Source organism: Phascolarctos cinereus, unplaced genomic scaffold (assembly GCF_003287225.1).
Source record: "Phascolarctos cinereus isolate Bilbo 61053 unplaced genomic scaffold, phaCin_HiC Scaffold_5;HRSCAF=322, whole genome shotgun sequence".
NCBI lineage: Eukaryota > Metazoa > Chordata > Mammalia > Diprotodontia > Phascolarctidae > Phascolarctos > Phascolarctos cinereus.
Window position 1 is genome coordinate 330,265,566 of NW_027555958.1, and position 26,879 is coordinate 330,292,444.

A 26,879-nucleotide genomic window follows, 5' to 3' on the forward strand; every position below is an offset into this window, starting at 1 on the left:
TTTTGTGGAAGTGTGGGACCCTTAGAGACTTTAATTCCTTCAGAACAAGTTTTTTAAAATGTTACCAATTCAGAACTATTTTCCTCAGAGAAAGGATAAAAGCTGTCCTTTACTATCTCTCCTACCAATTGGAGCAATAGCTAAAACAGGTGACATGAGGTCATAGTTTTATGTTCGGTTTATCAAACCTATTGGTAAAAATGTATGTATCCGGCTTCAGTATAACAAGTGGGTTCTATTGTGGTCAGAGATTGTTTTATTTTGTCTTTTTCTCCTCTGCATCTGGTACAGAGAGAGAGAGAGTGAATGAGAGAGAGAGAGAGTGTGTGTGTGTGCACGCGCTCACGCGCGCGTGCATGCAGTACCAAAAGTCTTAGTACAGTTTTAAAGCTTTTAAAAACTGAAAACTATATTAAGACTTTTAGGACACCATTCATTTAAAAAAAAATAAAAAGACTCATACTAATATGGCCTCTGATGTCCGTTCCTGCTGTGTACATCTATGACTCTATAACTTCCCTCTTTAAATTGATTCTTTTTTAATTGAATATGGTTAAGTGCAGAGAGATCAAAGTAGAGATTGTGTTGTAATATATTTCTTCAGCATAGGCTCAGCTGTAGGCCTGACTTAGTTATTTTCCCAGAGGAGGAAGTGATCGCTGCTTGGGTAGAATCGGATTTCCAAATGGCTGTTGTAAAAGCCCTTATCGTGTGTGTAATGTTTCTTCCAGAGATGTGTTGCCTCAGAATTTTGAGAGCTACAAGCCTGATGTACAGGAGCTGATTTGTGTAGCAGATCGTTTGGGGTCCCTGATGCAATATGAAACACCTGGTTTCCTGCCAAATAAGAGAATACATAGAGGTATATTGGAAATTGGATCTGAAAATGGAAATGATTTCTACCTGCTTTTGTCGGGGTTGGCATTTTTAATTTTGTGCTGATTCTTTCTGGATTGCAAGAAGAATGGAGCATTATCTTTTAAAAAATAGTTTTACAGTTTAGTAGTCCAAATTATGAATAATTTATGCATGAAATGTTATACCATCTTGTGCATGTGGAGGAGCCAGTGCTAAGCTTTATTGAATTCCTATGCCAGAGAACTTGTACTAAAAGTAGATTATCATATTTGCTTTTGATCAGAACAGAACTTTGTACAGATATCACCACTAGGTTGGGAGTGGAAATTGTCAGGGAAGTTGGGGGTAAGAACACTCCAATACTTCTACATTTTGTCTGCTGGCTACTACCATTAGTTTGGATTATAGATCTAAATAATTAATACTCCATAGGCAGCTGTGCTGAGGCCACTGTTGAAAGGAAGAGAAATCTGGCACTCTTGAAGCTTTAGTAACAAACATAGAAGGGAGGAGGTCACTTTGGAGAAACCTCTCATTTCCATTTATGGATTTAAGTAGGGTTAGCATAATGAGATGTTCTTGAGTCTTTTTATTCTTTTTTAAAAATATCTTAGAAACTCTTGTCTTACTGGAAAAATTACAGTAAGTCTGAAAATTAGTTCTTTCCCACTTGAACTAACAATACTTATCCTTCTTGAAAATTCTTTGCCCTTTAGCAATGGGTTTGGCTGCTTTAGAAGTCATGCAAGCTGTGCAAAGGACATGGGCCAACTCTAAAGTGCGAATGAATGGAAAAACTCGACTGATGCAGTGGAGAGATATGTTTGATATTGCAGTAAAATGGCGAAGGTAATGATCCAGGGCAGAGCTCTAAGCCTCATTTTGAAATGATGCCAGTTGCCATGAACTAAAGAATTGACTTGACCAAAACAAGGCATTGAATATTGTTTGGCTTAGTGCACACTACTTCAGGCTTGGTCTCCCTGCTCTCTAGAATTATCACAAACCCTGTGTTAATATAGGTTCTGAATCACTACCCCCACTCCCCAGTAAAATATGTCAGAGATTGCTGCTGCCACTGTCTTGAAGTAATTCTATCCATGTCTTTGCAAACATTTGCACATGAAGTTTTTTACTGAGTTGCATCAGAATCCACTTTGAAAAAAGAACACATTTTATGTTGCAGGGGTACTTGGGAGTGAATTTCAGTTTATAGGCTCCTCCTGTTCAAAATGTGCCTGATTAAACCAGCTATAGATAGTTAGGGAGAATTCCTCTGAGATTCATTTTTATGAGAATAGTGACCCATTTGTTAAATTTGTTGTAGTACCCCAAGTTCAAGATCCATATTCTGAGATACAAATGAACTTCCAGCTTTTCTTTTTAATTCATTGTATCTTGAACACTTTGCATATCTTTAAAAAAAAACTTTTGATCATTTCTAGTCCTTATAAATTTTTTGATTTTAATAGGCTCTGTTTTGTAGGATTGCTGATCCAGACCAGCCTGTATTATGGTTAGATCAAATGCCAGCTCGAAGTCTTAGTAGGGGCTTTAATAACCACATCAATCTAATCAGGTATGAAATTTTTGCATATTCTTCTATTTTAAAAGGAGTTTTACCCTGAGGAATAGATTATGATAGATCATGTGTGATGCACTACGCATTTCCTTATAAGTATGGATATTCACACCCTAACTCTGCTCCAGAAGGCTCTATAACTCTATAACACTTGTCCTTTCCAATACGAACTTTTTTGTTCAGCATATAGAAAACAGCCCCCAGTTCTTGGCAAGGTCCAATTTCCTAAATTTTTGGTAAAAAGTAATATGTCATTATTTCACATCTTAAATGTTTTCTAATTCCAGAAATGAGACTGTTAATTTACAGAATTACTTGACATTTGCTTTTGTTTATATTTAATAAAATTATATTTTTTATGCTTGAGTATTTTCCATTCTCAGGAGATAAATTACTTGCTCCCTCATGATCTTTTAAGTTCTTCCTTTATGAAATAATTTGTGACCTTTATAGAGAATTTTTATGGTTTAAAGACTAAATATGCTTGAAGGCAAAAAGGAATTGATATTTAAGTTTGAATTTAACTTTGTGCCTGTTAAGGCATCTGATACCTTGAAAGTAGAAGGCCAAGAGGTTTGATGTGGGAATATTATCTCAAGAAAGTGGTCCTTTTGTCTCTCTTGTGTCCTCAAACTTTGGCTCACCTTATGTTTTCATATTTAGGCAGGCCTTTGATAAGCCACAAGATCTGCTGAGAACCTTGTTTAACTGTCTTGGTTCTCCCATTTGTTTAATGGTAGACAAGTCCGTTTCCACAAACTTATTTAAGTTGGTTCTCATTAGAGCTCTTCAATGGCATTTTCATCTGTGCCAGCTTTGAACCCTTATGTTTTTCTAAATATTTCTTATTAAATAACTAATACATTTTATTTGAATCTTACAGGGGTCAAGTGATTAACATGAGATACCTGGAATATTTTGAGAAAATACTTCATTTTATCAAAGACAGGATTCTTGTCTATCATGGGTAATCCTTTCCTTTTCTATATTACTGAATTGTTTCTAATGTATCTTACATTTGGTAGTCAGATTTCCCTTGAGCAAAATGACATATACTGACAGGCCAAGTAGGGCTTGTTATTAATCATATTTGTAAAATCTTTTTCATTATCCCTCCCTCACAATAGCTTTGCAGGATATAGTAAAAATTTCCCTGCTACTTCACAGAACTCTGCAGAATGTTAATCTTTAGGCTTTATTCTTTTATTAACTTCCAGAAAGCAGTGTGATCACTCTAACCTTGTTCTCCTATAAAAGCAGCATTTTCTTTGAACCTGTGCTGTACCCCGGAGATTTAAGCCATAGTCTTCTTATGTATTAAATTCCTTCCCTCCTTCCCTCTCTTTCTTTCTTCCTTCCTCCCTCCTTTTTCTTCCTCCCTCCCTCCTTCCCTCTTCTCCCTCCTTCCTTTTCTCCCTTCCTCTCTCTTTTCCTTCTTTCCTTCCTTTCTTCTCCCCTGCCTTCCTCCCTTCTTTCCTTCTTCCCTTCCTTCCCTCTTTCTTCCTTTCCCTGCCTCTCTCCTCCCATATTTCCTTCAAGTATTAAGTATCTGCTAATTGCCAGGCATTGTGTTAGTTTCTGGGGAGACAAAGACAAAAATGTAATAGTTACTGCTTTCAAGGAGTTTACATCCTCTTGGGAAGAAATAATACGTACCCAGAAAAGTAACAACAAAATACACGTGTGTTCATGTGCATGTGATAGATTGATAGAGAATAATTTTTGGTGAGGAGGACAATAGCATCTGTAGGAGAATCAGAAGTTGCTTCTTGTGTTGTAAGCATTTGAGCTAAGCTTTGAAGGACTCAAGGATCTTGGGTGGCCACAATGCAGAGGGAGTACTTTCCACATATGGCCTTTGCAAAAGCATGGACATTGGAGGTAGAATGCTGTGTGCAGGAAATAACAAATAAGCCAATTGGGCCTGAGCCCTATAGGACTGTGTGGAGATGAGTGATGTAAAAGAAGACTGGAACCAGATTGCAAAGAGCTTTAAAAGTGAGGGCAGAAGAGTTTGTATCTTATCCTAGAGGCAATAGGGCACCACTGGAGATTCTTGTGCCAAGGTAATGTCATCATTAGACTCAGCCTTTAGGACTATCAACTTGACAGCTGTCTGGATGGATTGAAAAGGGGAGATATGGGAGGATGGGAAGCCTATTGGAAAGAAGGCTGTTGCTATAGTCCAGGTGAGAGATGATGAGGTCCTGAATGAGGGTGGGGGCTGTGTGAATGGTGAAAAGGGGACAGATGAGACAGTGATTGTGGCAGTAGAATTGACAAGACTTGATGGCGGAGTGTATATGTGGGGTGAAGGGGAGTGAGAAGTTTAGATGATGCAAAGGTTGTGAGCATGGATGACTAAAAGAATGGTAGTACTGCCAGCAGAAATAAAGAAGTTATGAATTGAGGAGTGAGTTTGAGAGGAAAGACTGTGAATTCTGTTTTGAACATAATGAGTTTGAGATGCCTGTGGAACATCTAGTGTGGAATGTCCATATAGTTGGTCATGTGGGACTAGAGGTAAGAGGAGAGATTAGGGTCTGATATATAGATCTGGGAATCATTGGCATAGATGGTTGAACCCATGAGATCTGATGAAATCACCAAGAAAAAGAATGTAGAAAGAGAAAAAAAGACAGCCCAGGAGGGATCCTGACATATATCCACAAAAAGTAATTAAGACATAGATGGTTAATCCAGGAATGAAAAAGAAATGCCCTAACAGGTGGCCTGAGGAGAACCAAGAGAGAGCAGTGTGACAAAACCCAAGGCGGAGAGTATCGAGGAGGAGGAGGAATTGCAAGGCAGTATGACTTATGTGGCGGCTAGGTGGCATAGTGAATGGAGTGCTAGGCTTGGAGTCAAGAAGACTCATCTTCCTGAGTTCAAATCCAGCCTCAGACACTTAGTAGCTGTGTGACCCTGGGCAAGCCACTTAACCCTGTTTGCCTCAGTTTTCTCATCTGTAAAATGAGCTGGAGAAGGAAATGGCAAACCACTCCAGTATCTTTGCCAAGAAAACCCCAAATGGGATCACAAAGAGTTGCACACGACTGAAAAAAATGGCTACATTGATGGCTTATATAAAGTAAACACAAGACTGGGAATAGAGAGTTCTGTTTTTCAGCTCATCCACTGGCCTAGGGACCTCATTTAACCCTTCTATAAAAGTAATTGTAAATTGCTATGCAAATATGAAATGTCATAGAAACACCCAAAAAAATAGATGCTTTTGTTCTATAACTGAACTTAAAATATAGTTTGTGAAAGAAAAAAATAGAAACAAAAATCTATATCCAATTTTTACTTTTGGCATAGGACAAACAAAGATTTATGCTAGTTCACAAACAAACACTGTGTGAACTGACTGTTACTTTCAAGGCTGTCAATTCAGTGGGGATAAGTCATCCATTCTCTGCCTCATTTCTTACCTAGCCTTAGTCACTGAATGGGCATTGCCTCAGTCAGACAGACCTGTTAAAGACCTTAGCTTAGAAAGGCCAAGATCTTCCACTGCATCCTTGTATCTTGCCACTGGACCCAGATAGCTCCAGAGGAGAAGGTGAGGCTGGTGACTGCACAGCCCTCCCTCACTTAAATCCAATTCACTTGCATGTCATGGCATCACCTCCCTGATGTCATGGTCCTCTTTGAGAAAGAAGGACAAACAACAGCAACAACAACGATATAATTCATCCACCTAAGTTCTCATCTGTTTCTCAAAGCCTATTAGCATGAAGTCCATTTCATGGTTCAGAAAATTCCTGTGTGACTTATCACTAACTTTACAAATTCTGAATAACTCATGACTAATAAAAAGTTTTTTAAATTGAAAATGGAAAATTACTCTAAAATAGCTTGGCTAATTATTACATTTCTGCATTAACCTTAACTGCCACCTCTCTGTATTTTTAGTGCTAATAATCCCAAAGGACTGTTAGAAGTTCGAGAAGCTCTTGAAAAAGTACACAAAGTAGAAGATCTTCTTCCAATTATGAAGGTAAATTTGTCATGAATCTGATGCTTTTGGAAATAAAACTACTGACTAAAGAAAAAAACTGCTAAATGCATAGTTTGCTTTGTTATGATTATAATTTTAATCAGTATAGTTGTGAAATCATTTAATTATGGCCAGATCTTTTCCTTGGATCAAATGACATGTGCCATGAGTATAAAACTAAGATTACGTCCTGAATTTATTTTGTTTTCAGTATTAGAGTGGTGGTGGTGGTGGTGGTGGTGGTGGTGGTGGGTGTGTGTGTGTGTGTGTGTGTGTGTGTGTGTGTGTGTGTGTGTGTGTGTGTGTGTGTTTTAAGTTTTAGAGGGAGTAGGGTGATGTTGTCACCTATTTTATCTAATCAAATAAGTCATAATTTAGAGGCTGGTGGGTGGTTCAGTGGATAGAGTGCTGGACTTGGAGTCAGGAAGACCTGAGTTCAAATCCTCCCTCAGACACTGACTAGCTGTGACTTTAGGCAAGTCACTTTACCTCACATGGCCTTGGTTCCCTCATCTGCAAAAGAGGGAAAATAATAGAACCTATCTCACAATTTTTAATAAGGACCAAATGATATAGCATATGTAAAATTACTTGCAAACTTAAAAGTACTAGCTATTAGTATTAATTTAAGACCAAAATGTATTAATTTATCATTATTCTAATATATGACATGAATTTCCTGAACTGCATTCTGTGTTGTGTAAGTGTAAATAACTTACTCCTGGAGTATTAGTTGAATAAGTAAGCTAAATAGTATAGTGGAAAAAACTGCTGGACTAAGTGTCCAGAGACTAGAGTTCTAGTCTTGGTTTGGTTAATTAATTTGGTTGATAAGCCACTTAACTTTGAAAAAAGTCATATTAACCTCTTTAAGCTTCTTTATCTGTTAAATTATACCTACCTCAAGTGGTTGTTGATGAGTATTTGATGATTAATGTATGTAAAAATTGTTTTGAAAGTGGAAGTTTCTGAATAAAAGATAGTATTTAGTCTTTCAGGTTATTATTTAATATGATGAAACTCCTGAATTCCTTTTGTTAATTATGGCCCTTATAGTTAGTTTATATGAAACATTTCAGTCACTTAAACTTGCCATAGAATTATAGCAACAAGTTCTTTGCCTTTGAGATATCAAATACCTTCATTATAAGAAGGAACTTCTTTAAGTAGGAACAGACTTTTAAAAGCAAGCAGATATTTTGTGAACATCTTTATTTTAAAAGCAAAGAGAAATTTGATAAAGAACATAGAGCTTTTAAGCCAGTCTGGTTACTGTTCAAGACTAAGAACTCATTGCTGTTTATTTTGTTGATATCTATTTGTTAATGTTGTCAGTTGGACTATGGGGTGGTGATGTCCTGTGGGAAGGGAACAGTTGTCAACATTTTGTGGCTGGCTTCAGTACAAAGGGATCACAAATATGTGCTTGTTTTTAAAAGCACTTAATTCAGCATTTTAATTTTTTTTAATTTTCAAGGATGAAGTAAAGTCTTTAGATAACCAAACATTGGAAATGTAAATATGTGCTTCTTTTAGAAGGCTTAGTACAACAAAAGAATTGGGTATAAAGTGCCTAATATGTGCAGGACATCAGAGATACCGAAGATAGATATGTCACACACTTTCAAGGCATTCACAGTTGAATGGTCCAAAAATGGCATTTAAACAGATATGTGTGAAACCAGGGAGGGTGAAACACAAGGGAGAGGTCTCAGCATCATGCTCTGAGAAATTTGTGGAGGGAAATTATAACGTTCAGCTGGGTGTAGAGGTACCTCACTGAGATATTAGGAAAAGTTCTGTGGAGGAAACAGCCCCTAATTTGTCTTTGAAGGAAGAGTGGGGCTTCAGCAGACAGATATATAGGGGTGGGAAGAGGGGGAGAAAATGTTTGTTGTAGACGTGATGGATAACATGAGCAAAAGCACAGAAAACTAGAGAGGACAAGGTGAGAATAAGAGGTGGAGAGTAGTATAAGTAGTACATCTTGGCTGGAACAAAAAGTATGTGAAAAGGAGTAGTCTGAACTAAGGCTGGAAGGAGGTTGGAGGCAGATTTCAGAGAGCCTTGAATTCAAGGATCAGGGGTTGATACTTTATTGGGGAAGGTCATGGGGAGCTACTGAAGGTTTTAAATAATTTTTTTAAAAGAACCTGATGTGATCAGAGGAGTGTTGCTGGGAAGATTACTTGGTCAGCGGTGTGAAGAATGGATTTAGAGAAGGATTAGACTGGAGACTGGAAGACCAGTTAAGAGGCTTCTACAATAGTCCAGGCAAGAGGTAATAAAGGACCTAAACTAAGGAAGTTACAGTGGGAGCATAAGTTAAAGATATACTTGAGCCCATTCTTTTTTCTTCATTTCATTTTATTCTGGATAACTGTGGTGAGATGTTCATCTCTGCCTCAGTGCCAAACTTTTACTTTTGTAATTTTCATTACCCAACTTAAGACTTTTTGATCTTTATCTGTTATCCTTCAAGTGCCTTCGGTGGTCCCTCCAATTTGCGTGGAATGAGTTTCCATTTTATTCTATTGCTCTCTTTATCCTAATTCCACAAGAGGGTTGTAGCAAGCAACTTCTTAATTTACTCTGTTCATTTCTCTTCATGCCCTGTCTTCCCTAGAAAACCAACAATTTGAAACAACCAAGGTTGGACCTGCTTCTTTTTTTGTAAGGAGTAGAGACAAATGCAGTATCTTCATTTTTCAGTTCTTTGGTGAATGGAGAATGTTCATTACATTAATTTTTTAAAAAAATTGATATCTGAAATAATCTTCATTTATCACTGATAATTTGCTAAGATTTGCCTTAAGATCTGTGAAATCTCCTTGTCTCATTTTTATATGATCAATTGATATATTGTTTTCACTGCCATCTATTGAAGTCTCTCAGGCAAATTCTATGACTTTTAGCATTTTTATAATTCTAACAAGCATTATAAAAGAAAATAAAATTGAGGTCATCTATGTCCTCAGGGGGCATTAATGGGATCATAAGCTAGGTTACTAACTTGTCAGATTTTTATTCTACAGTTATATAGAGTGCTTTATAAGAGATTTAAAGCTATAGCCAAAATAACAAAAAATTGAGTGATTTTATAAAGTCCTTCATATATTTATTTAAATTGAAGGACAGCATTTTATGCATGACTATCCGTGGTAGACAAACAACAAAGTTTTTAGCTTTAAATTGCAATATAACCATTAAAAAATTAAATGACTCTGCTCCTTCAGCATTATTACTCTCACTGATCAGCAGGTACAAAGTGGTTGTTGGCATTTGTTCATTGCCTCAAATTAGGGTAGCTTATTTTTCATAATAGACCATGTTACAATTATTAAGTTCTTAATAGCAATTTATGCTCAATCTTTTGTGCAGTGAATACAAAGTTAACACAAAGTAATGGTGTGTACATCCCAACCTAAAGACTGAAAGTCCCATTAATGTCATTCCTGTTAAAATACCCCCATTACAAAGATGGCGGGACATTGGTTACACATGGTATATGTGTAAGCCATTAGGATGTTTTCTGTTTGGAAACAGGGTGATTGCATGCCAATCAACCAGTCAACAAGCATTATTAAGCACCTCCTATGTGCCAGGATCATAGGTTTAGAGCTAGAAAGTACTTTAGAAGCCATATTCTTCAGTCCTATCATTTTTACAGATGATGAAGCTGAATCTTAAAAAGGTTAAGTGACTTATCTAAGGTGATGTGTAATAAAGTGGCAGAGCTTGGAATTTACATTGAATTCTTGGACTCTGAATCCATTGCTCTTTTCTACTGTACAATAATAATTTTATCTTAGGAATGACTATTATTGCCCCTCAAGGCACATGGATGTGGGTGGCCATAAATAGAAACTCAAATGCATAGGAGAAAAATGAGAACTTGCTCTGCTGATTAGGGTAGCTTTTTTTTTTGTCCCCTGGGCTATGTGTAAGGGTAAGCTAAAAGTTGGATTCAGAGCATCTAGGATCATTAGAATGAATCTGTTTTGTTACACGGAACAATCTAAAGTTGTCTGATACTATAGCTGAAAAGATCTTTAGTCCAGGTTCCTAAGTTAACATATGAGGTGGGAGGAGGGGGAAAAGCATTCATTAAGTGCTTATGATATGCCAGGTACTAGGCTAAGCACTTTATAAATATTTTCTCATTTGATCCTCACAACAACCCTTCAAGGAAGATGCTGTCATGATCTCCATTTCACAGCTGAGGAAACTGAGGCAGACAGAGAAGTGAGTTGCCCAGGGTCATTCAGCTAGTAAGTGTCTGAGGCTGGATTTGAATTCAGGTCTTTCTGACTCCAGACCCAGCAGTCTCTCCACTGTGCCACTTAGCTGCTCCTAAAACACTGAGATGTAGAGAAGTTTTAAATATTTGCCCAAATCCCACAGCTTCTAAATACTAGGGCAGGAATACTAGAGCCCACTTTCCTGATTCCTAGTCTGAGCCCTTTCTACTACACCAAGCAAGAGATAACCATTCCCTAGTAACTGATTGGTATTGTAGACAATAATTCATTTATTGCATCAGGTTGACCTTGTTTAAAATAGCCAAGTAAAAAATGTGTATTACTAAGCAAAGGGCCAGCTATGAGGTTACAGACTAGTAATATTGCTCTTCTTTCTTCCCGAAAGCAGTTTAACAGTAAGACAAGAGATGGGTTCACTGTGAATACAAAAGTTCCTAGCCTCAAAGATCAAGGGAAGGAATATGATGGATTTACAATTACTATAACAGGAGACAAGTATGTATGCTTTAAAAAGTGTGAGTATAAAATATGGCTCTGTCTGTGTGTATGTGTGTGTGCATGTGTGCGTGCACATGCACTCGTGCACTCATGATATCTAAGAAGAAGTATATCATAAAGGGTGGTATACAGGGATAATCTGGTTAATTTTCATTTTCATATTGAAATGAAAGACACCAAGACCGGGTACATAGCCAGAACCCTTGACTTTTGTGGGGGGCTGCTGACTTGGGATGTCTGAAGGTTTAATTTGGTGGTATGATATTTGCATGTTGTCTTCAGTTTGAACTTTCTGATGAGCCCAAATCTAGCAGTTTTCCATATTTTAAGTGCAGTATTCTAATAGCCTTTTTTCCCCCATATCTTTGGAAGCTCATTTTGGATCGTTGATCTGGTAGGAAACTATCTCAAAAATTGCCTATAGTATTTTGAACGATTATGAAAGTTGGGAAGAATTGTCTCTGCTTGTGATTAAGGAAGCAAGGGAAGATTAAGCAGAATGCTTCTCAGGCATCGATTGGCAGAGTTGTGAAATCAAATCTCACTTGAAATGGGGATGAGAAGAGTTCAAAATCAAGTCTGATCCATTTGGGGCCAGAAGAAGTAATTGGCAAATGATTTGGAATGGAACATGGAAATTGAGAGGGTAAAATAAAGAGTGAGGAAGTCCAAGGGAAATCAAGTACAGAATTTCTGCACTTACTGTTTTTTATTTAATCATTATGTTTTAGGCAGCTCCAAAGCCAGTTTTGTTCAGTTGTCAGTTAAATGACAAACAGAGTTGGTCCCATTCAGTAATTCTGGTCTTAATTTGTATGTCATGAGGGAAGGAAGGAAACAGGCATGTATTAAATGTTTATTATGTGCCAAGTGCTGGGAATACAAATACAAGCAAAAAGAAAGACAGCCCCTGCCCTCTAAGAGCTTACATTCTAATGGGGGAAATATGATGCACAAAAGTGAAGGAGGTTGGGTAATGAAGGCCTGGTATGCGACATGATTTTGAAATCCAGAAGCCAGGATTAGGGCTGGGAAGGGAATGAGGGCAGACCAGACTGAGCTTCTCTAGATCATGGAAGCTCCAGGAGGAACTCATCATTAGAAGAAGGCAGGTCTTGTAGAGGAATATTCCAAGTTGAGAAGGCCCCAGAGGTGATTGGGTGTGCCAGTCAGAGGCCCCAGGCTCTGTAAGTTTGTGGAGAAGATAGCCACAGGCGCATGATTTTGAAGTCCAGAAGTCAGAGATAGGGCCAGGGGGAAATTGAAGCATCATGTAATCTTTAACTAGGTCAACAGATCTTTACTTCCTTAGCATAACATGTGAATAATATGCCACTTTATGAAGTGCTTTGACGTGCATGCATAGGATCCCTAAATAAATACAGTGATACCCAAGTAAATGGATTTCTTGGGGGTAAAACTCCTTCATAATAAAGTCCAAAGAATGTTAGGGGAAAAAGTTTTCGTAAACTAGATGAAGGAAGCAGTGTTGATATGCGTTACATAACTCAACAACAGTCTTACTAAGCTGGATAAACAAACATCATTGTCACCATCAGCATTTATTAAGCATCTGCTGTGGTAGACACTGTGGATTCAGGGATACGCAAAAAAGTAAGAGTCCTTGTTCCTGAACTCTTACATAGCATAAAAGATAACATAAAAGATGTCAACCTGAGAATTTGATAAGCATGGTTGAGGTCTTTTGAACATAACAGTGAAGACCAAACCTCTGTCAGGGTTTACATTATTATTTTAACCAATATTCTTTATCCATTCAACTGGTTACAGTTTGGTAGAACTACCATCATCCAGTCCCTGTCTCTCCGTCCTGTCCACAAAGTTAATCATTAGAGATTTTGTCCTTGCTGAGGTTCAGATAAACTAGCTCTTTGGCATTCCCTTACCAATGAAGTAACTGTCAGAAAATGGGATGTCACATTTGTCTGACATGACTTGTATTTAGTGGCTTGTAATAGGTATTCTAAATCCTCACAAATCATCAATTTATTAATCCATTCTAGATCAGTGATATTTTTGAAAAATACACTTGTATGTAATTTCTAAAAAGAAAAATAATCTTCTATTTTCTCTCTAATCCTGCCCCTTGGGAATTTTTATATACTTAGCTCCATAACAACTCTGTGAGATAGATACTTTATACTATTCCTATCTTACATATGGTAATAGTGAAGCTCAGAGCAACAATTAATTGCTTCTACATCAGTGGCTCCTACCAATATTTTTGATTGTCTCTTCATGTATATCCATGTGGTAATATAAACAATATTATTCCAGGTAGTTTGTTTTTCTTTTTTGTCTTTTCATCATTTCATGTCTGATCTAATTTCTTACTGTTCTCCTGACTTGTACTTTGGGGGAGGGCAGATATGATTACATGTGTACATATAGGGAACACTTAATGAGAAACTCCCTCCACCCATTCAGATCAGTGTGTGATGTATGTACAACAGCCACAGCGTTATCTGGGGCATTGGGAAGTTAAGTGACTTCCCCAGGTTGTCACAGCCTTAGATAGAAGTCAGAGATCAAACATGATAATATATGTAAAGTGCATTATAGACCTTAAATTACTGTACATAGAAATATTAGATATTATTATTTATTATTATTCCTGACTTGATTCCAGCTCTCTGCGCACGATGCTGTGCTCTCATTTGTCATTCTTAATAGCAAATTTACTCTGTTACATTGTTGTTCATTCAGCCTGTTGTTTGTTCCCTAACTACTGGATATATAGGGTGTTTTCATTTTTTTTGCTTACCTATAATAATAGGTCAGCTAATAATAAGAGGTGGTATGGTATAAAGGAAGGAGCACTGTGCTTACTAATACATTGTAGATTTGAAGCAAGAAAACCTGGGTTCAAATCCTTACTTGGCTATTTGAGTAACTGAGCAATTCATTCTCTGGAACCCTCATTTCCCTCTCTGTAAAATGAGACATTTGGGTGATCAGCTACATCTTTATAAGGATATCACCCTTCTGTTTAATTTTGTCCTTGCTATGTATTTCCAGTAGTGGGATTACTGGGTATAATCAGTTTTATCACTCTTTTTTGGAAAAAGATTGTACCAATTTGAAATTTTACCAGTAATGTACAAGTGTGCCTGTTTCCTCACAGGCCCTCTATCATTGAGTTTGTCATTTTGATTTGTTTTTGCCAATTTCGTGCGTATGAGATGGTGTCTCAAAGTTGTTTTCATTTATTAACATTTTTACAGATGTTTATGTGTCTTTTCCCTTTGTTTTTATTTTGTATTTCATTAATCATTTTAAGGGCTCAGGCTATGGGGTCTTATCTTTTTCTAACATTTTAAAATAATTTGCCTCCCCAAAGTCTAATGTGCCTGTTGGATTTAGCCCTGTATTCACCTCCTCATTTCTTGTACCTTGTTAAAAGAATATATTTGCTTAGCCCATTGAGTCAGTCTGCTTGTTCCCCTTTGAATAAAATTACTCCTCATATATAAACTATGTATCTAAAGCTACCTAATAAGATACTATCAGAGAACTCAAAAGATTTTTAGTATATAGTACTTATACAGCTTAAACTATTCAACTAAGCTCCTTTGGGCAAGCTATAAGAGATTTCCAAGGTTAGTTTCCTTACCCTGGGATGAAGACTGTTGTTTTATATTAGATATTCCAGATGTGCAAGACTATGAACAAGACATAAGCGTTATGAATTCTAGTTTGTAACTTCCTCTAAGGTCCAGAGACAGCATGTTGCCTACCATACTTGGTTTTACTGTTGGGTAAGTGGTAAGTGCCATTATGCCCGTTAACTGTTGATTGGCTGATTTTTCAGAACCTGTATCTCTGTCATAACAGGGGCAGTTCTCTGGCAAAGAATGACTCCAAAATTATATTCTTTGGCAGTTCTGAGTCAGCCTTTAAGATGTACAGCTGTGTTCCCCTTATTAGCCTAAGCTCATAGAGACTACTAGTCAAAGCACGTTGGCTTCCACATTGCATTTTATGAAAGTGGAATCCTTGGAAGTTATATGTAGGAACTAAATGCAGTGAAAGAGAGGATAGACAGATATTTAGCTATTTGTCTTCTTACCATGTCAAGAAAACTTTCCCGGTTTCACTTCTTTTCTTATACTCAGTTTTTGGATCTTTGAACGAGTTGTGTAATCCATACCATTTCTGTTCATTCTTGTGCTTTCAGAGTTGGCAATATATTATTTTCTGTGGAAACTCAGACCACAGAAGAAAGAACACAGTTATATCATGCCGAAATAGATGCACTGTATAAAGATCTCACAAGTAAAGGAAAAATATTAATTCTCTCATCAGAACTTGGGGTAGGTTATTATTTCCACTTTCTCCTGAAAGGGATTAATTCTTAATATAAATCTTTTTTTTAATGTCTCTGCTAACATTATTTTCCCACTATGAAAACATATACTATCCATGTAATAATCTTGAATTACTTTGTGTAATATCTACCTCCCTTTTCTGACACTGTTCTTTAAACATAAACATAACAAAAACAACATAACTATAAAAATCTAGAACTTAGCAACTTCGGTTAAAGGAAACAAGATGATTGATTCCCATTTTTAGGAGCAGAATGATACAACTAAAGCAAGGTACTGCAGTATAATATACTTTTGGTTTGGCTAGAACTGTTTGAGAAACTGCTCTAAAGTGAAAATGGCATGAGCTCTTCCCCTGTCATTTTTCTTCTCTCATTATGGTTTCTATGAATAATTATCATAAATCGATTCATGATAGTTATTTATGTAAAATCCCACTTTTTAAATTAACTATATTTGGTTTTGACTTGCTTATAATAATGAGAGTGCACTTCAGGTTATCTGTGCTTTGTGTTTGTCAGATCTTTCCTATTTTATTCTTTCCTATTTTATTAACTTTAAGCCTTGATTGCTTGCCTAGTCTAGATTCTAATTCAGTGTCATTCACTCATTTGCGTTATTACCCCAGAAAAATCACTTCCTTTCTCTGACATCAGTTTATCAGTTTGTATATGTCATCCTAAGGATTTATGAGGTAATGTTAGCAAAAGACTTAAAACTTATCTGAGTTTCACATTAAACTAAATTTCTTTAGCCATTTAGTTATGGGTTTGCATGTGTACCTTGTCTTTTATGGAAAGGGAAAACATTCAAGATGGAAATCATTCAGTTTCTCTAGAAAGAAGAAGATAGTTCAGTATAGACTATACATTAGGATTTACTAAGGATATGATAAGATGGAAAGTTAGACAATTTCATTTCTTGTAGGGAGGAATTAAGCCAACATTTTTCTTGATGGAAATAATTCCTGTGTGTCTTGTCACCTTATGGATAGTTATTTTACAAGCCGGTATTTGATGTTCATGGGTTTCTGTTTCCCTCCCCAGGAGGCTGATGCTGTCTGCAACCTAATCTTATCCTTAGTTTACTACTTCTATAACTTAATGCCACTTTCCAGAGGATCCAGGTCAGTGGTATTCTTTAATTATAAAAATTGTGTCCTTTGTATGAACTGCCTTAGAGTACAAGTAGAAAATTAAATATCAAGAAAATAAAACAATAGCCAACAGTACTCCTTTCCTGTCCCCCAAAACACAACTAAATGGTACCCATAAAACACCATATCATCAGAAAATGCCAATTTTTAAAAAATGGTACTTGTATTATTGCTTGAAGATTAGTCAGCTAGGTATCTGCTAAAACCAAAGAAAGAATTCTAAAGATGAACTCCCCACCCTTCAATTCTCAGAAAATAAAATTTGTGAACTATTGTTATTCATGAGAGATTTGAATCCTTGGTGCCTAGGTCAGGGGTGGGAAACCTGTGGCCTCTAGGCCACATGTGGTCTTTTAGGTCCTTGGGTGCAGCCTTTTGACTCAGTCTAAGTTTTACAAAACAAATCCTTTTATTAAGAGGATTTGTTCTGTAAAGTTTGGATTCAATCAAAGGGCCACACTTGAGGACCTAGAGGGCCATATGTGGCCTCAAGGCCAAAGATTTCCCACCCCTGGGTAATAAAGCTGATTTCCATAGCAATATAAACAGTCAGAGATTTTCCTGTCTTCTTTTCTTGGTAATTGGATTCTTAGAGATAATGGTTTTTAGCCTTGGCACGTACTACTTTTATTTATTAACATCTTTAATGTTTCTGTTGTACTGGCTGTACGGTATTTCACCTGCATACCTTACTTGCTTAAAGCCTAGAAAAATGACTGTTTCTTGTTTATATAACGAACCTCATCAGTACATGGAGAAAGTACAGTCTTAACACATCTAGGTATCTTATCAAGAAGGAAGCTTTTGCCAGGCATCGTATCCCATGCCTATAATCCCAGCTAGGCTGGGCTGTCAGATCTCTTGAGCCTGAGAGTTCTGAGCTTTGCTATTCTGATTAGCATCAGCTCTACATTCAGCATTAATTCAGTGAGCTCCTGAGGAAAGAAGCTGGCCCAGATTGCCTAACCAACCCAGGTCAGAAACAAAGATCGTTTTGGCACCTGAGCCAATTAGTTAGTAGAGGAGTCAGGCCTGTGAGTAGGAGTAGCCTCTGAACTTCCAACCTGGGCAAGAGATAGGGAAACTTGGTCTTTAAAAAAAATGATAATAATAAGGAAGCTTTTATAACAAGTCAGTTTTCATGTTCTGATTATCACATGCTGAGACTGGGTTCAGCTTTTAACTCCCATGGAATGTTGTGGTCAAAGTTTTAAAGCTGGAGATTTTTCTTTTGTGCATATATGTGTAGATAAGTCTATGCACACATAAAAACTTTGGGGAACCAGGGTCACCTCTGCTGCATGAGGAGGCGTTGGAGGGGCAGCTAGATGGTGCAGTGGATAGAGCACCGGCCCTGAAGTCAGGAGGATCTGAATTCAAATCCGACCTCAGACCAAACACTTGGCACTTACTAGCTGTGTGACCCTGGGCAAGTCACTTAACCCCAATTGCCTTAAAAAAAAAAAAAGAAGCATTGGAGTAGCACTTTGTGGAGCACATAGACATAGGAACAGGACTTGTAATTTCACTGAGTAAGTCTCTGATGTACAAACTCCTTCTGCCAAGCAGGTTGGCCCCTTCTCTGTAATTTATAGTCTTAGAAAGTTGCCTAGATTGCCAAGAGGTTAAGTGGCTGTATTATACTATGAAATATTAATAGTCTGATTACACAGCCAGTCTGTGTCAGTATTAAGACTTGAACCTGGCTCCAGTGCCAAGGGCTCTCTATCTATTACTCCATACAGTAGAGACTAGGAATCCGGAGTTCTGGATTCAAATGCCAGCTTTGATACTTCCCAGCTGTGTGAATTGGGGAAAGCCATTGTAACCTCTCAGAGTTTCAAGTTTCCTCATCTACAAATGAAAATAATGTTTATACCTACCTCACAGCATGGTTTATGAATGTGTTTCATAAATCTGAAAAGGGCAAAAAAATGAGTTAATGCAGAGGACTGGAAATCACGGATGGGTTTGGATTTGGATTTTGGGAGAGACATCCATACCGATGAGATTATGGATCTATTTCACCATAAACAGTATATTAATATTATTAACATTAGACATCGTGACTAAAACTTTGGCTTTTTGTTTCTTATTTCATTGTAATTAAAGTAGGACTAGGACTAAGACTAAAGAAATGATTCCGCATTATTCCTTAAAGCTTAGTTGGTGTCATCTATTTGATTTTAATTAATCTTGATTATTCAAGTTTAAAACAAACTGATTGGATGTTACAGTGATGATTAGATGATCTCTTAAGGGCCTGTCCACCTCTAAAATTCTCTCTCTGTGAATTTCATTTTTAGGGTCCACAGTAGTGTTGAAAATAGATATGGAAGTTTAGCTCTTTAAGTCAATGCAGCTGCGTGGTGAGCAGAGGGTCACATCAGGAAAATAGAATTTGATCATTGTTGCTTTTTGTCCATATAGTGTAATAGCTTATTCTGTGATTGTGGGCGCATTGATGGCAAGTGGGAAGGAAGTTGCTGGAAAAATTCCCAAAGGAAAGGTATGTTGGAGTTTGGAATAGAAAGTTGGTCAATTGTACATTAAATTTCAGTTTGTGAATTCTGTCTTTTGCAAGGTACATCAATTGATTTCAAGCTATTTTCTTTAGTACTAAGCCACACCAGCTAAAGTTCCATTTTTTTTTTCCCCACTGCAGTTAGTTGACTTTGAAGCCATGACAGCTCCTGGATCAGAGGCCTTTAGCAAAATAGCCAAAAGCTGGATGAGCCTACAAAGGTAAATAAATGTTTTGGAGAAAGCTGAAAATTGCTACAGGCTGAGCATAGCAAGTATCTATCTGTAATACTCCTAGCTCTTTAAAGAAGCCATTTTTATAGTATGAGTCATTATTGACCAGGGGAGCTTCATTCATGTTTTAAATTTTTAGATTATTTTTTTGGTAGCCTATACTGGGCCATTAAAAATGTAGGCATATTAAAATAGAATGGATAAAAAAAATATGGGGCTAACTGTTGGAAGCAAAATTTATTTGTAAAACAAAAACAAATCTTTCTTTTTTTCCAACCTATGTTCAAAATAATCAGATGCTTATTTCCACATCATTAGAAAAGCCACTCATTACCTGAAGTCCTTGGTGCCATTATCCTGTATTAAGTTGTTGAAAGTACAAACAATAAATTCTCAGATTTTTCACTAAGCAGGAAATGTCATAAATTCCTCTTTTCCATGTTTTCAATTTTGAGAAGTCTTCATTGTAATTTAGCAAGAAGTCTCAACAATTATTATCCAGTAATGAATTACAAGTAGTCAGCAATAGGCCAGTGACTGCCATAGAACGTGGGAGGAGGGGAACTGCAGCTCCTATGATGTTTCCTGGCTTTTGTTTTCAGAAACATCAAAGAGGATTAAATCAGTCCCATGTTAAGTCAAAGTGAGACATGCTTTAACCCAAGAGAAATCATCACCTTATGCTATCTGAACTCCCTTTTCTTTTTCTTCTACTTCCCTACCCTTGAGATTCCATCCATGTACTCATTTTGCTTTCAGATCCATTTGACAGAGCTGCCACCCTCATAATTGCTGAGTAATTTGTATTCTCTTTAAAAGTCAGTTCTAAAGTGAGCTAATTACCCAGATTGTTGATATTGGAAAGCTCCCTGTTTCTGGTGTCAAAGGTCCTGGATTCAGATATTACTTAAGATGATTATTACCTGTGTGACTTTGCCAAGTCCCTTAACCTCAATGGGCCTCATTTTCCTCATTTAAAAAACGAAAGGGTTGTAACAAGATAGCCTTCTAGATATGTATTCCTCTGAAGAATTCTTATATTTAACTCAACAGTCCACACAGTATTTGAAACAATTATGTTTTGTCCTGTCAAGTGCCTTCTCTTATTCTAGGTTCACTCAGTTGACATCTACCTTTTGTAAATTTTGCTATTTTTCAAAAATATGCCTAGAGGTTAAATTTCTTTTTAATCACATAATTTTGAACCACCTCCCTTCCCCTCAGAATAACATTTTAAGAGATGTTCACTTTATAAAGGAGGAAAAAAGGGTTCGTTTATTTGTCTATTGGCAAAACTCCTAACCCAACTAATTAGTTAAACTTTGCAAGGCCCATTTCAACTACCATCTTCTACAGGAAGCCTTTCTTGATCCCCTTCACCCATAAATTACTTTGTATACATATTTAATTTTTTATGTATATGTTATTCTCCACCTCCTTCCTACCTCATAGAATGTAAGCTCTTTGAGGCAGGTACTATTTTGATTTTGTCTTTATATTTTCAGTATATGCCACACACATAGTAGGTGCTTAATACAATGCCTACTGAATAAATGGATCCTGATTATTTTTCTATTGAACAAGCCTATTTTCTCTAATTTCTCTCCTTACCCAGTTGATTGATATGTATGTGTTAGGGAATGAATGAATACGTACATAGTAAGAATAAAAATCTTGTTCTTTTAGATAAGTTGTGTTGTCTTCATGTCTTTTTTTTTCTCTTTCAGTATTTCTCCTTCTTACAAAAGTCTTCCATCTGTATCAGAGACATTTCCAACATTAAGAACAATGATTGAGGTGCTAAACACAGACTCTTCTCCACGGTGTTTTAAGAAACTATAGTTGTTCTATAGTATTTATTATAAAGTAAAGGGCTGGGACCTCTTGCTTCTCTTTAAGTTATTTTTTTGACAAGTGAAATTATGAAGAAATTAGGTCCTTTATATTACTTTTGATACCAGTTTTTGATAGGAACTGAATACTTGAAAGCATTTTCTTTACTTTTCCAGACCCAAATAAATCATGAGAGTTTTGTGGGTGGGTCTAAAAGTATGGGATTGTATTGGCCAATAGCCTATTGGTTTCCATTAATAATAGCCATACACTGCTTCCCTATAGCAAAACAGTATATATATTTACTTTTAGAGACCAAAAATTAGTCATTAAAAATTAAATAGCCATGAACAAACAGATGATTTTATTCCTTATATACTCATGGGGTTTTTTCCCCTCCAAGGAATATTTTCCTTTATGAACTTTCTGATAAGATTATCCTTTTCAGCTTATATAAAATCCTACTTCATGTTCAAGGTCTCAAACGTGTTTGATCTGTGAAAGCATTATAAGGCCATTGCTGGATGACACACCAACACACACACAAAATTTTGGTGATACAGATGTCAGCTAGTGTTCTAAAACACTGAACTACTGAACCGTCCTCTTTTTTTTTCTTTTGTTGAAAAACCACACACCAATTTTTGGCACTGGCTTGTGTGTGCTGTGTGTCGTATTAACTGGTTGCTATTTTAGGTAGCAGTGTATGAAAATTCAAAAATTAAAACTACCACTGATTTTACAAAATCTGGTTTCCTTTTGGGGGTTGGGGAGGATGATGTGAAAACAGTGAAACTCTGGTTAATTAAAAGGTTGCCATTTGAAATTCATTTTCTTTGGCTTTTGTGATTATGTCTTAGAACCTTGACTGTTTCCTCAAATGCTCGCATACACAAAAGACACACATAAGAATGATCTGTATTTGGATAGCACAGAATTACCTGCACACAGGTGACTCAAATAAGAGGTGTCCACAAAAAACCACCATCATTCTTGGTAGAAAGCCAACCAGGTGGGGCAGGTAGGTGGTGCAGTGGCCTTGGATTCAGGAGGACCTCAGACACATAACAGTTACTAGCTGTATGACCCTGGGCAAGTCACTTAACCCTATTGCCTAGCCAAAACCAAACCCAAACAAAACAAAAAAGCCAACCAGGAGACTGACCATTATATAATAGAAAAAGGAACTGTGGCTAAAGCTTTCACTCCAGTTGAATAATTTGTTACAAAGGGGGGAAATAATTTAAAACATCAGCAAAACAACATACAAGTGGAATGTATGCATTTTTATATGCACAAGTGAATATAAATTAACTTCCTTCAAAGAAGCCATCTATTCTGAAGGGATATGGGATGAAGGAATGATCAGAGTGAGCTAGGTTTTCTCTGGGAAGAGTTCTCAAAGAAAGTGAGTTTGGAAGAGATGGTCCTTTAAAGATAAATGGGGCAGACTGGGAGACAGCATTCACAAAAGCTTTACAAAGCTGGCAAAGAGTGAGTTTGTATGAGATAGGAAACAGATTTGTCTGGGGAGGAGAGGGGCATGCTATGTGTAAGGGAATCATTGGAAATTAGGTTCTTATGATGGTAACTTAAGGGGAAGTTAGTGGAAGACTTTTTTGAATGCCAGGTAGGGAAGTTTAAAGGAGGTCAGGACAACTAAGGTAACTTTTAGTTTTGAATATGAAAGGAATTTTCCCAAATGGCAAATTTTTATTCTTTTGAAGAATTGAGAAAGTTTCAAATGTGTGTGTATGTGTGTGTGTGTGTGTGTGTGTGTGTGTGTGTGTGTATGTATATATATATATATATATATATATATATGGCAAGTAGGTCTGGCTTGTATTACTGGCCACTCCTAGGTCCCTCCCACAGTCTTTCTGTACATTAAGGTCCACCCTGTCTCCATTAAGGTGCTCAGAACTGTCTTACTAATGTTCAGACTCCTTAAGAGTCTGCCCAATATGATGGATGTTCTAATGAACCTTGTCTTTGGCTGGCAAAAAAACCCAAAAAACCAATGCCGTGCCCAAAGACAAGAGGTAGGAGAATCTGGCACACTTGGCAATCCACCTGGAAATGTGTTGTGTGGCCACTGATGCCTTGGTTTTCTGGGAGTTGTCAGTTCAGGTGTGTTCTAGGCACTTACTAAGCTGTGCCTCACCTATTCCTGTACCTGTGCCTTCCCCAAATGGTAATTCACCCATTCTATAGCATCCCCTCCCCCTTCTGAGCCACACATTTCTCCCAGTTAAACTTTTGTTCATAACCTCAAATAAAAATGTTTTTACTTTGCTTTGGATGCCCCCAGTAGGCCCTAAAGCTATGGAATGGAAGAATCAGGATCAAGAAATAGAAAAGGTAGTTGGAACAGTTAAGGCAAGTAGGAAGGGAAAGGGAAGAATGAGCATGTGGGGGTTAAAAGCAGGGATAAGTGTACTTTGTGAACTTGGACCAGGTCAAGGGAAGTGGTCTGCCTGGACACTCTACCATCAACCTATCGAGAATGGTAGATATGTCTAGGTATGTTACCCATTGGGGACAATTGGCCTTTTTGCTCATCCTGTACAAATACTATGGAACAGAACAAGAGAATATGATTCCTTCCTCTTAGATGATCCTGGTTCTGGGCAGTCTTCTGTAGCGTTTTCTTCCCTGGAATTCCTTCTTCTGCAAATCAAAAGATTTAATGGAGAATAAGGAATCTGGTAGGCAGATCTGTCAATTTACTTACACTGGTTTACTTGGGCATTTCAAAACAAAATCAAGCACCCAAAATAAACAGTATGAAACCCTTTGGCCCTTCCTACAATCTAATATTATCAAGGAAAAATAATTTAGAAGAGGAAAAAGCCTTGAATTCTCGCTAGATTCTGTTACATAAAATTAGCTGATACAGCTGGCTTGTAGGAAAACATCTACTACAATCCCTGAAGGTTAAATTGGGAAAAAAAAGTTGTTAATCATCCTACTGCCCTGCTTGTAAATAGAAAAAACTACTTACCTCAGCTCTTTCTGCCCTCACAGGTCTGGCCTCTAGGATCATTCTGACGAGCAGGCCATAGCCTAGAGAGAAACAACCCATGAAATCAAGTCAAGAAATATGCTTATCCCCCAGCACCTAGTACAGACAGGTACTTAGTTCTTGTTGGTTGATTACCTTCTTTTGCAAAGGCATAATAAGGCACATTAGGGGGCTTTGGGATTCTGGCTTTAGTTGGACCACCCCATGTAACCTGACAGTCTAACCATTCAGCTTGTGTCAGTTATACTTATGATATATCTATAGCCCATTCAACAAAAAGCTTGTTAACACTCCTCCTGTGCTAGACCCGGGATGAAATGCTCCAAGGAAGAAAATCCTTTCCCTTGGGGAGCTTAGCCTATTAAAGATATGCAAAATTTAAGACTCTGGCACATGAGAAGCTAAAGAAAACATAAGGTGTCAAGGAATACTTTGAACCCCAGGCCTAGTAGGCAATTAGCTTGTTGATTGGCAATAAGCTGGCAAATATGGGTGAATTAATGCCAAATACTCTCATGGGTTGAAAAATCTATCTACACCCATGCTTTATACATTTCCCTTTTGAAGTGAAGTAGGGGGGCAGGTAGGTGGCACAGTGGCTAGAGCATAGGCCCTGAAGTCAGGAGGACCTGAGTTCAAATCTGGCCTCAGACCAAATACTTGACCCTGGGCAAGTCACTTTACCTCAATTGCCTGAAAAAAAGAAAGAAAATTAAGTGAAGTAGTTTAATTGCCTAAGAACTCAGTTCTTTCCTGTTTTGATATGAAAATGGAAAGAAACAGGATAATACTATAGTTGCCTCCCTTCTGCAAGTCACTGATCACCTCTGTCAGAAGATACAAGTACTCACCTGAGGGGTAGACCCCTTGACCCCCTGCCTAGAGCCAGTTTCGAGCTGTAAGTGATGGTTGTGGAGACTGAAACAAATAGGAAAGCAACCTGGTATAAATCATCTGGCCCCTCCTTTGTCACAATTAGTCTTCACACTATGTGTGTCCACTGACTTCACAATGATCAGAGGGATGAGCTGGGATACACTGTGCTGAGGAGAAAACTTACAAGTGGTTAATAACAAATTTCTGTTGCTAATGAATCAAATTCATCTTGCTCATTCTGGGGAACATTTCTAAATAGAATAAATTCTTAGACTGTAATATAATACTAGGCAAATTGTTAAGACAAGTTAACAGGAATAAATATGATTTTGCCACCATTTATCAGAAAACAGTATGTATATGTCGTCTCCCCTGCCCCAAAGTTCCACATATGAATAGTAGACTGGGCTGGTTCTGTGCCTCGGCAATGAAGCTAAATTACAGAATAGTCCCAGCAGTGACCTGGTCTTTAAGAGATCATCCAAAATTCTGACTCAGAGCTGGGTTCTTTGAGCAAACTTTGCCGTAATTGGATCACACTTACTTAGTAATAGAATTTATTAGAAAAGGTGGGGATAAGAGGTCTGACTCTATAGCCTAAAAAAAAGTAAAATAAAAATTGGATGACCTACCTAAGTTAGATAGATCATTTATCTTTCCCCTAAATTTCTGGCTTTTGCAAACCAGGAAGAAATCCAACAACTGATGACACAAAAATTGACTCTAAAAGGGAGTGAGTAATACATCAGTCTGCTGCTGAGTCAGATGTTACTGATTTCTTAGAAAAGGCTAAAGAACGTAATCTTCTCTGGTTGAAATGGAAGGCAATATTTGAGGGCTATTGACTGTCAAAGCCAGCGAATAAAGGGCCATTGATAGAGGAACCTTTATTAAAACTTTTCCAGGATTGTTTCTGCTGAACTCTTCTGCTTAACACTTGAAAACTCCTGGGACCTTATATTCAAATTTGTTGATCTTGCAGTGCTATGGGAGGAAGGGAGAGTTCCATACAGTAAGGTAAAAAAATAAAAGCTCAGTAGAGGGTAAGCCTCAGACATTTACTAGCAGTGTGATTCTGGGCACACATGCGTCAGTTTCCTTAATTGTAAAATAGACTGTTGTGAGGAACAAATAAAATTGTTAAAGTGCTTAGCATAAGTATCTGGCACAGAGTAGGTGCTTAATAAATGGTTCTTCCCTTCCCCCTAAATCATGTAATTGAAAACATAAAATACATTTTTATTCCCTCAGTTCCCACATAGTTTTGAAGATATGATCAGGTAGGAAAAAAAAAAGTCTTTTCAATTTGTACCTTTACAGGGACTCTCACCTTAAAGAGTTTAAATAGTTGGGGGTACAGAGAATCCTGTCCCATCTACTTTCCATTCAGAGATAAAATAGCTCATGTTAAATAACATCTTGGGTAGTTAGGTGGCACAGTGGACAGGGTACTGGGCCCAGTGTGAGGAAGACTCATCTTCCTGAGTTCAAATCTGGCCTCAGACATTGACTAGCTGTGTGACCATGGGCAAGTCACTTAATCCTTTTTGTCTCATCTGTAAAATGAGCTGGAGAAGCAAATGGCAAACTGATGGGGTGCTTGGATGCCCATGCTTGGACCCCAGTTTCTTCCTAGCCTCAAAACACTATCCCTGACAGTTTTCCTCCAGCCCAAGGAGC

At 37.4% G+C, this 26,879-nt stretch overlaps 1 protein-coding gene and 1 long non-coding RNA gene across 5 annotated transcripts in view; one reads left to right on the top strand and one right to left on the bottom strand.

Moving 5' to 3' along the window:
- TTC13 (tetratricopeptide repeat domain 13) overlaps positions 1 to 26,879 on the top strand; it is a 111,779-nt gene that overhangs the window by 60,494 nt on the left and 24,406 nt on the right. The window contains exons 13-23 of one of the 4 annotated variants that reach the window (XM_021000402.2): positions 732 to 862; positions 1,575 to 1,707; positions 2,345 to 2,437; positions 3,324 to 3,407; positions 6,359 to 6,443; positions 11,091 to 11,200; positions 15,402 to 15,537; positions 16,599 to 16,678; positions 19,139 to 19,217; positions 19,374 to 19,453; positions 21,193 to 22,128. In XM_021000402.2, coding sequence (XP_020856061.1) covers positions 732 to 862; positions 1,575 to 1,707; positions 2,345 to 2,437; positions 3,324 to 3,407; positions 6,359 to 6,443; positions 11,091 to 11,200; positions 15,402 to 15,537; positions 16,599 to 16,678; positions 19,139 to 19,217; positions 19,374 to 19,453; positions 21,193 to 21,307 — 1,126 coding nt within the window. In that variant the 3' untranslated portion in view covers positions 21,308 to 22,128. Of the gene's footprint in view, positions 1 to 731; positions 863 to 1,574; positions 1,708 to 2,344; positions 2,438 to 3,323; positions 3,408 to 6,358; positions 6,444 to 11,090; positions 11,221 to 15,401; positions 15,538 to 16,598; positions 16,679 to 19,138; positions 19,218 to 19,373; positions 19,454 to 21,192; positions 22,129 to 26,879 lie in introns of those variants that run through there. The other 3 variants (XM_021000403.2, XM_078156221.1, XM_021000404.2) reach the window with 3 other exon arrangements.
- Positions 761 to 25,252, bottom strand: LOC110217814 (uncharacterized). The gene is made up of 7 exons (XR_002327148.2): positions 25,175 to 25,252; positions 24,303 to 24,364; positions 21,122 to 21,221; positions 18,592 to 18,625; positions 16,335 to 16,386; positions 15,294 to 15,421; positions 761 to 837 (listed from the first exon to the last, which is right to left on the bottom strand). It is a non-coding gene; the product is annotated as an uncharacterized LOC110217814 (long non-coding RNA).